The sequence below is a fragment of the Miscanthus floridulus genome, chromosome 11 (assembly GCF_019320115.1).
Source record: "Miscanthus floridulus cultivar M001 chromosome 11, ASM1932011v1, whole genome shotgun sequence".
NCBI classification, from domain to species: domain Eukaryota; kingdom Viridiplantae; phylum Streptophyta; class Magnoliopsida; order Poales; family Poaceae; genus Miscanthus; species Miscanthus floridulus.
In genome coordinates, this window is record NC_089590.1 from 4,771,903 (window position 1) to 4,782,303 (window position 10,401).

The following is a 10,401-nucleotide window of genomic DNA, read 5'->3' on the forward strand; positions in this document are numbered from 1 at the left end:
CGGATTTGCCCCTAGGAATATTTTGATTGGGTACTTCATGTAAGTGGAAGTTGGTAAATAACCAAGTGCCTATATATGGGAATTGGCTGGTTGGGAAGCCAAGCCTTGGGGATTAGACTATGATTTGTTAGGTTGAGAGCTTTTGGGTTAAGGCTAGGAAGAGAGGAGTGATTTTTTGATTGAGCAGCTTTTCGCCATCGTAAGCTTTGATGTGCTAAGAGTGGTTTGTAATCGGACCTCATGATGTAATCCAAAGATCAATTTTCAGCTCCACTTATCTCCTCCCCAAATTTGAAGTTTTTTTTAATTATTTTCGGAGCTATTTTTTTTGAGATTTTTCATTCGTTGGATTTGACTAAGATTTGGGACAGATTTCTTGAGAGATTTTGGTGCTAGGGCTTGTGTGAGCAAGACTTAGGGTGATCCTCTAAAAAATCCTTCACTCGAGCACCACGAATTTCAAGCTCCACTACATCAGGAAGGCCTCGTCTTTTATTTTATTTTGAGTTTGGCTTGACTGAAATTTCTTCCGGCGTAGCACTGGTCCCTGTTCTGCAGTTGTGCTTCATTCAGACATTTTTGTTTTGCAGTCTGCAATCTTCTGTAGTTTCTCTGCTCTGTAATTGACTTGCAGGAATAGCAGCACACGTCAAGTCTTCAGGTATGGGCAAGTCGTTTCTCTGATTCAGATTTGTTTCCAGGTTTTTGAGTTTGATTGAGTTCGGTTGCAGTCATCAGTGCTAGTATTTTATTTCGCAGTTTCTTAGCAACAAGTATTCACCCTGTGTCTTGTCCTTTTCAAGCAATAGTGAACTAAAGTTCGAGCAATCATTAGCTCGTCATTGAGTAGTAGTTAATCTATTCTTGCTTGATCAAATTACGTATTGTTGCTTTTTAGTACACATGCTGTTCATTCATACCTGTTGCACAGTAGCTCTCTCTTTTGCTTATTATAAGTGTTGTTTGGGATATAGGCCAAGTTGTCACTTGGAAAAGAATTTTAATAACACCCTTTGGTCGCCGTTTCCTTTCCTTCGATGGCACTATTTTTTTATAAAGAAAATAGAAATAAAAATTTGCATAAAAATATGTTACACTATTTCAGTTAAAATATATGTCACAACATTTCAATTAAAATATATCAATTTACATAACGCTGAGTATGTATGTTATATTAGTGAAATGTGTAAGAGTGCACCTAATAGCTTTCCAAACATAGGGCTATCACAAATGTGCTAAGGCTGCGATTTCTACATAGAAATTCTCAGAACACTTCTGGTTCCAAGTCCCTCAAAATACTTGAGTTGCATATCCACAGATCCAATAGTTTTGGGGCCTTCAAATAAAATGTGAAATTAATATGTTGTTCCTATATATGATGAACACAAAAGCTAACAAAACAAAGACATACTGAATACATATAGCATTTTCAAAGCCTTGATATGAATCATACCGTACCAAATGTTACCCCGCCCTGATGAAATTAAACTTCCGGCTTCATCCCGTCACCTAGAGGAATCATACCAAACTTATTACAAAGTTTAACACACAAAAAGTTGTAACACAGAATGTCATGAACAATAAAATGTAGTTAAGCAAATCACGCGGTACATAGCAAGGGATCATTCATATGCCTGCAAATTAAGCAATTGGTATTATTGTGTTCTCTGCCGACACCTCGCCTGGGAGCCTTCTAGCAATGCTAGGCAGAGCAGAGGCTGCAGAAGCAACAAGAGAAGAAATGGGCTCTCTGTGCTTAGCGACGCCAACGCCGCAGCAGAACATCTTAAACATTTCAAGTCTTTCTTCTGTCTCTGCGACTTCTTTCACTGCCTTGTCCACTTGGTGCCGAAAGAAAAACTCAATGCAGCGTCTGTTGCTCCGCAGCATCCAAATGATTAGCTCAACTGTTACCCGCCTTATACCTGGGTACTCTGTGTCTGGTGACTTGTACATATCAAGGATCCTGTTCAGCGCGTGCATGAGCAAATCCACTGTGAGGTTGGCATTCCGGAGCGCATCGCCGAACTCGCTTGCCTGAATGAATGTGCAGATCCGAACGCTGAGGCCAACAAAGCTCTCCAGTAGTGCACCCTGCTTGGTCCTCCATTCCTCCAAATTCTGTGTACAAATAATACATATAATTTGGATGAGTTCCTTTCCAAGCCATGCAATTAGTTAAGGTGCAGCTATATATAAAATGAAACATAATATTTTTTTTTCTCGAATACGTAAAAGGTTTGCGCATCTTTTGTATTAAGCTTGAGAAAATAGTAAAAGCTATAACAACGCGCCATGGACATGGCACACTAGGAGATAGTGTTATACAATCAGTTCTGCCATCCGTAACAGAAGGAGATCATGTGCTATTACTCGCTAATCTACTACCTAGTCAGCATCGGCGGTCAGACACGCTTGCTTGCGTGGCGCCTCCCCCGCTCTTCTTTTGGATCAGGGAAGAGCTCTCGTATTGCCTCAGCATGCGAGGGGTTGAGTTGGTCGACGAAGATACTGTCGTAGACGTTCTTGGCTACCGTGGTCGTCTGTGTGTCGAGCATCCCAATCCGCTTCATCACCAGCACCTCTCCTCGCTTAGAAGCCGAGACGTGTGAAAGTGCCTAGGCGACGATCCTCCTACTGTGGATCGGCAACTTCGGTTGCTTCGGTTGTGCCTCCACAACCGACTGAGGGAGCAGCAGCGATGGCGCCTTACGCAGGATCTTGTTGGTGAAGCGCTTGAGCCTCTTGGTGGCGGAGCTCCCACTTTCAACTGGACGGGGAGGGGTGGGCGCGTCGGCTAATGCTTGTCCACTAATGATGCTTCATCTTCCTTAGAAGCGACCGTCTTAGCAGGCGGGCACCCCGGTCCAGCAGGACGAAACATGACGAGCGAGGCGGTGAACTCCTCCAGCATTGGGTCGGCCCACGCGGGAGGCCTCACGCTCGCCCACAGCTCCAACACCAGCAGATCAGGCTCGGGGAAGCAATGTGCAGCAGCAGAGGTTGAGGCGCTGTCGTCGTGGTTGATAGACACGCCCACATTGCTCTCCTTTGCCAGCTCACTCTAGCGTCGCCAGCGTCGTCATCGAACTCCGTCGGCGCCTCCCGCGACACCTTGCGCGGCCCCATCCGAACTTCGTGGAGCGTCATGTGGTGCATGCTAGGAGGCCAATGGACCGTGGGGCGCGTGCTGGGAGGCCGTGTTGCCACCACAAGCGGGCCTGGGCCGCTTGCAGTCCCTAACGAGGTGGTGGAAGCCATGACAGCACAGGCAACGCCGAGGCAATCGACAAGTCGCTACTCGGTGCGAGTAGGAGAGGCAGTTAAAGCATCTGCCATGAAGCTATATGGGGATCTTCCGGGCATGCGGAAGCTGCTTTGGGCCGCGGCAAGGCTCAGCCGAGGCGGCCGCAGGTCCCATCCCCTGCCAGGGGAGGATCTCACGCCACCCATCGGCGTTGGGGGCGTTGACCCATCCACGGCGGCTAAGGCATTGGCGGGTGGGGACGCGGCCATCCACTAGCCGAGCAGGCATGCCGCACAACAGCCGTGGCCACGGCCGGCTGCGCTTCCTCTGCCTCCGACCTAGGCGCTTGCGGTGGGCGCAGTGACCGCCTTCATCGGGCGACGAGTGGTGTCCAGGTAGGTTGTGGGGTGGTTGTCGTTGGACTCGTCATCATTGTCTTCCGGCCACCGGCGTCGCTTGGTGCGCCCACCCAAGACTGGGTAGAAAGGAGCCACGTCCGATGAAAGGGAGGAGCTAGGGGTGGCCGGCGGTGGTGAGGCGGGCTGTGGCTGACGGGACGACGTCCTCGGAGATGACCACACCTCCCTGGCCCGTCACGGCCGGCAGGTCGTCGCCCGGCGACGGTGGCGGTGTGGAGGGGCCGGATTAGCAGCCCCCATGCACAGCCTCGCTGCGGCCGCGGCTGTTCCTAGCGGTGGCTGGGCAGTGGCGCACCAGAGGAGGTGGCCGCGGCGTCTGGCCCCGGTGGCCGCGGCGAGTGGCCTGATGCAGGCGGCGGCTAGGAGGGGCCAGATCTAACTCCTACACGTAGCCGTGGCTGGCCCCGGCGGTGGCGCGTCGGTGGAGGAAGATGCTGCGGTGGCGGCGCCCACCCATGGCGGCTGGGGAACGCCGGAGGAGAGACCCGACTCGGGTGGCGACGGTGGCCGAGCGGCGCTCTCGATCGGTCCCGCGCAAGGGCGAGGGGAGGGGGAGGAGGAGGAGGGCGCCGGCGCTGGTGCAGCAACAGCGGCGGCGGTGGGGAGGGAGCCAGGGGCTCCTAGGGTTGGAGGGAGCCCATCGGGCCCAAGGAAGCTCGCTCTGAATCAGCGTGAGCAAATGATACATAATCTAAATAAATGTATTTGCAGAGGTGCAGTGTGATGAGAAGGCTAGATTTCATACAGCATCGTGGGCATGAAGTTCTCCAGCAGCAGGTACCAGGGCATATAGTTTCTCCACCTCTAGCTCGATTGCTTTCAGCAGCTGTATGTGTGATGAGAAACTGTAAGAGTACTACTATATGTGTGATGGTCTTAAATATTTCAAACGATATATATATATATATATATATAAAAGAAAGATTAAAACATAGAACTTCACAGTGTGTGTCTATATATATATATATATATCTATATATAAAAGACTATAAATTTGAGGGATGTCCCATCGCAAATACAAATACTGTTTATCCGGGGCGCACACAGGCTCAGACCACTGTAGATCACCGGCGCACAGGCTCAGATCACTGTAGAACAACAGTACGGATCACGATGAACAGTACAGGATCCGCGATGAAAAGCCCCGGCCCGATAAGGAACAGTACCGACTCTTTTTTTCCCGACCGTTTACTCTTGCCCGCGCGAAGCGCTGGGTTACCTGCTAGTGTGTGTGTATATATATAGGGAGAGGCTATTCAGCACCCGGCTACAAAATAAGTTATTCTGTAGCCACCTCTATTTACCATAATTTTATATACTAATTTACCATAATGTCAATACATATTTACGATAGTTGGGTTACTATAACACATGTGAATATTTACCATAACGTTATAGTAAACCACTTAGTAAGGAGTTACTGTAAATCTCGTAAATTAACATAGTAATTATCGTAACTCAAAGTGGCTACAGAATAAGTTATTCTGCAGCCAGCTATAGGATAGTAGTTCTATATATATATATATATATATATATATATATATATATATATATTGTTAATTCTTTCGTGGAATTTGGTTGAAAGGAAACAAGCTAAGTAATCTGCAATAACAAATACTACACCCAAAAAAACATAAACAAAGGTGCGTATATGAATTTACCAGAGGTAGTGCGTTGTCGACTGTCCTGTTATATTGAACATGTTCTGTTATAGAATTGACACGTAGAACCGCCAAGAGTTTTGCAGCCATAGTTCTGAGCTCTGTGGAGTCAGAAGAAAGCATATCAACAAGTTGCTGCATGTCTTCAATCTTCAGTTCTTCAAGGATCCTCAAGGCATTCCTTTGGCTGTCCACGGCAAGAACAAGTAATGCTTCAACAGCAGACTTAGCTAGCTTGACTCTGTTGGATGGGGATGGGGTTTCAACAACAAGGGATGGAACAAGCTTCCTAATGATCCGAGCTGAACCCCCAATCTCTTCCTTTCCTGTCTCATCCAAACCTAAGCAGGCAAGAACTCCAATTGCTTCAGTGAGTAGCTCAGTATGGCTCCTTGGATGTTCCAGGATCTTTCTAATGTTCCTGAGAACATGGAGGTTCTCAGAGATTTTGCACCTAAGCACCTTACCGGCATCGCCGGTAGTTCGGACCAGCCTGTGCAGGACTTGAACTGCCTCCACGATGATCTCCTCTGTTACTGGAGACCACGAGATTGAGCTGCTGTTGTCATCACTAACAGCTGTAAGGTCCACAATGCTTGATATCACCTGGTCATCGGCATCCTTCACTACTTCCTTACAGTGGTCCGGATTGTCCATGATCTTTCTGAGGATTTTCACACCGAGCCATGTAAGCTCGACGCTGACATTGCTCGTTGTCGACGCTGCCGTTGTCTTCGCAGTAAGCAGTGAAGACACCATCTGCAGAACTGCTGGGAAGCTCTCCACTTGGAGGTCTGGAGAGAGCTCCAGCACCACGTTCGCCGCGTGCCCTCTGGTGTTCTCTTCCTCCGTGGTCTTGTTCTTCAGTCCAAGCATACTGACCACGCTTCCCACAGTGTCAATGGAAGCTCGGAGCCTCATCAGCGCCAGCCCACTGTACTTCTCCACGCTGAGGACGCGATCAAGAACCCGGACGCCGACGAGCCGGTCGGCCACCGAGGTGGACCTCGCCATCTCCATGGCGAAGCTGACCAGGTCCATGTCCATTGCTTCACGCACTCTTCCACCGGAACATTTCATGTAGGTGTCGAGCATGTAGCGCCTGATGAGGAGCACCCCTGAGTGGCCAAGCTGGTACGTCATGAGGAGCTTCAAGACCCGCCGGACGTCGATGGGGAGCATGGTGTCGTCGAGGAAGGAGGAGACGCCCTGCGCCAGCACCAGGCCGTAGAAGAGGTTCAGGGACCCCTTGATGCGCTTGTGGTCGCTGCTGCTCTGGTCCGCCGGGTCCACATAGTCCTGCCGGCTCAGACGCAGCACGGGCAGGACGACGGAGGTGATGACCGCGGCGAAATGCGCGAACGTGAACCCCGTCGTGAGGGTCTTGGCCAAGAAGCGGCGGCAGGTGCAGAAGCGCCGCCGCCCGGAGGTTAGGGACGACGACCATCCCAGCAGGCCTCCTCGTCTTGGTGGTGGGGGAGCAGCAGTTTGGTTCGGTCCTTGCTCCGGCCGGTTGGTTCGATAATGCCTTTGCCAGCTACCTTGCTCCTTGGCCTCAATTTCCTCGGGCTTTGCTGCCACAACTTCAAGTGCGCTGATGATGAACCGATCCTCTGGATTCACAGCACTGCTGAAGAGCCTGCCATTTGCATTTGGAAAGAGTTTGGTATGTAACCATGTCAGTTTTGTATATGGGACTTTATTACATTACTAGATATATGTTTTTGCGTTGCATCGGGCTATGGTATTTTTTATCCCTCGATAATGGAACGTGTGAGCTTTGACCTCCGAGGACATTGTATCGGATGCGGTCACATGGATCTGATCTTCATGTCGAAACCAGAAAGGATGCGGACGCGTGAGGTCTGAGTGGAGAATGATTTCTATTGAATATGGACACATAGTAGGGATCAAGATTTGGTATCACCGGATAGACGATGACTTGCTGTCTTTTTAGATTTAGATTAGAAATTATAGCACGATAAACACAACGACTGTAGTAGTATTTATTAAAACAAGAAAAAAAAAGCCACGCCATTTTCCTTTGTGCCTCTACTATATAAAAAAACCACCTCATATTATGTGATGTACTTCCTTTATTTGCTGATGAGTAATTGAGAGGGACAAACTGTTTGGACATCTGCCCAATAGTCCGGTCCAAGTGGCCCATGCCACTAGCTCATCAGAAAGTATATATCTTATCTTGCTATTACTAAGTAGAGGCTTTCTTACTAATTTGCATCATAGGTGTTAAAAAAATAAATTCTCAAAATATAATCAGAAACATCTCAGCTTTAATTTGGTAGAATCTATAATCATCATCTATAATAGCCACTGGTTTTATTATGTTTCATAAAAAACTGCCCACCCCTATACCATATGAAAAATATATAAAGTAACCACTTAATTTTGAATTTAAATTACCCACCTCTGCCATTATCAATGATAATTCAAAATAACCCCTAAATTTATATATAAATTACCTACTTCTATCAAATATAATTCAAAATAATCCCTTAATTTTATATCTTAATTAACTACCTCTGTTATTATGAAAGATAAAAAAAATAATCCTCTATTTTGTATATAAATTACCCACCTCATCATTATCCAAGATAATTCAAAATAATACCTAATTTTGCATTTAAAATACCCATATCTACCATTATTAATGATAACTCAAAACTATCCTAACTTTGTATATAAATTACCCATCACTATCATTATGAAAGATAATTTAAAACAACTCACCAATTTTTTTATAATTACCCACATTTACCCTTATGATAGATAATGTGAAGTAACCCTTACATTTGCATTCAAATTGACCAATATATGCCAGTATGAAAGAAAAATATAAGATAACATTTATTATAAGCGTAACACATTTTAATTTGTATCTAAATTATCCACCACACCCATCATAAAAAGAATATAAATATGTCTCGAACGTACATGTTAATAGTATTATAAGTTATCATGAAAATTATCCAATATACATAAAATATGGTATATAAATTTCTAAAATGTACAATTCTATAACTGTTATATGTTAAAAATAAGAATAATGGTATTTTCTATCCTGTAGGCCAAGTAAGCATATATACATTAGTATAAATATTTATTTTAATAGCAGCGTGGATGATGTGGACCGGGATGATGATGGTGTGTCCATAATGACAGCATAGAGCATATAAGGCCGGCCGCCAGCCGGAGGGGAGCCGTTTGACCTCGATCCGGGCCAAGGGTGGCACTAGATCCGGCCTGTGTTTGGGGCGTCGAGGAGCAGCGATGGTTGTGGCAGAAGAAGAAGCTAGATTCTAAGTAGGAGCTGCAATGGGATCTTTAAAAAAATAAATTGATTTTCAAAGGCAGACGTCGGTTTTAGAAAACATTATTTCCACCGGCAAACATGAGGACCGCGCCTTTGATAACTATACGTACGATTAACTCTGAGCATCTCTCAGGGGTGGAAAGCATTTATGGCCATCTATGAAAAGCCAAAATGTAGTCCTGTTTAGATTTCTAATACTTTCATGAGTAATGTCTGCACATTTCTATATGCTTTTCCATGTCCCAATATTAAATGTTTTCACATAGCTAATGGTCTTTCCACACGAATTTTGAACACTTAGTCATTTTCTAAAATTATTGTATGCTTGTGCACAGCACAGGTTTATATATGGACCAAGTTAACTTAATAAAAATATATAACTGTGATGATACGAGGTTAACTAATTTTGCATATCCCTAACCTCGTGGCTTCGAGGAAGGAGATGATTGTGACGAGCCAAAAATCCTTCTGCTTTATCAGGTAGGAGAATCCACCAAGAAGAACGATGGTGGCCCAAGCGAGCGCCAGGCCCCCGAAACCGCTGATCACCTTGTCGATGAACGCCGACCGCAGTATGATGCCATTCAGCCCTGCTTCTGGCAGCCGGCGTTCTTCAGGCACAACCACGGTTGTCATGCCGGCAGCTGATGCATGCTCCATTATGCCTTATTAGCTAGTTTACTGCTGGTTGTGGACTTGTGGTGTGGTTGTTTCTCCCTGTCAAGGTCTATGGCACAACGTATTTATATTGGACAATGTTGTTTGGGACAGCATCTAAAGACGATTGCGTTTTTTAATACAGATCCTAGGCCATCTCAGGGTGTGATGATGGCCACACAGTTGTGAATGTACGTCCCCACCGGTGGGTGTCTCATCTGTTTAAAGCTTCAAGTAGCGTTTCCCAATCAATTGTAACTTTTTATGTGTCTTATTGACAATATATAAGCCACTTTGTATTTTTTCTTAGTACATACTAGTTCGAATGTTACCCCCATTTGTCCGAAAAACTAGCTGCCGTGACAACTAAGGCACTTATATTCTAGTATAACAGATCACCTCTTCTTCATAGTACAGCTGTTCCATGTGTCTTATTGACAATAAGCCACATAAAAAAGTTACCCTCAGCTTTGTGAGCTTGTATTTTGTTAGTGCATAGTCTAAAGGTTACCCCAACTCTCCGAAAAAAAGTAGCTGCCGTGACAACTAAGGCACTTCTATATTCTCTAACAGATCACCTCTTGTTGATGCTGACTTGTGTTTACGGAACTGGGATTATTCCCTGCTTCATAATTGTTGTACTATGCACATATTATCCATCTTTATATATACTTATTAATATTGCCTTCTTTCAACTGTTTTGTCTATTTCCTTTTCTTTTACTACCGACAATATCCTCATTAAAAGTCCTCTCATTATTGTCTCATATATAATTTGGACTAACCACCTATGCTCATACGAGTCAGAATAATATACATCAAGCAACATTACGGAGTATGATTTCAAGACATATTTATAAAAGATGGCACGATTGTTGAACAAATCTCCAAGCCTCAAATTGTCATATGCGACTTCGCAAGAGGCTATAACCTCTATTGGAACACATAAGCATGTTTACTAGTTTATATCGCATATTAAAGTACAATAACTTATTTGGTTTGTCTCCTCGTCCGATCCATCGTTCCTCGCTCCCAATCCTCTTTTCTCGCTTTTACCAATCAGCCTTGGAAAACTTAAGACCCA

At 45.5% G+C, this 10,401-nt stretch overlaps 1 protein-coding gene across 1 annotated transcript; it reads right to left on the reverse strand.

The window, feature by feature from the left end:
- Nucleotides 1-1,482: 1,482 nt before the first annotated feature.
- On the reverse strand, nt 1,483-6,248 carry LOC136491321 (uncharacterized). Its single transcript, XM_066487589.1, has 3 exons — nt 5,328-6,248; nt 4,412-4,492; nt 1,483-2,121 (listed from the first exon to the last, which is right to left on the reverse strand). The coding sequence occupies exons 1-3, from the start codon at nt 6,246-6,248 to the stop codon at nt 1,642-1,644; spliced, it is 1,482 nt and encodes a 493-aa protein (XP_066343686.1). The 3' UTR covers nt 1,483-1,641.
- Nucleotides 6,249-10,401: the final 4,153 nt, after the last annotated feature.

Coding starts and splice junctions, on each gene's coding strand:
- LOC136491321 (XM_066487589.1), bottom strand. CDS start 6,248: ATGAGGCTCCGAGCTTCCATTGACACTGTGGGAAGCGTGGTCAGTATG. Junction 4,493..5,327: donor TCGACAACGCACTACCTCTG/GTAAATTCATAT, acceptor TCACACATACAG/CTGCTGAAAGCAATCGAGCT. Junction 2,122..4,411: donor AACTTCATGCCCACGATGCT/GTATGAAATCTA, acceptor ATTTGTACACAG/AATTTGGAGGAATGGAGGAC.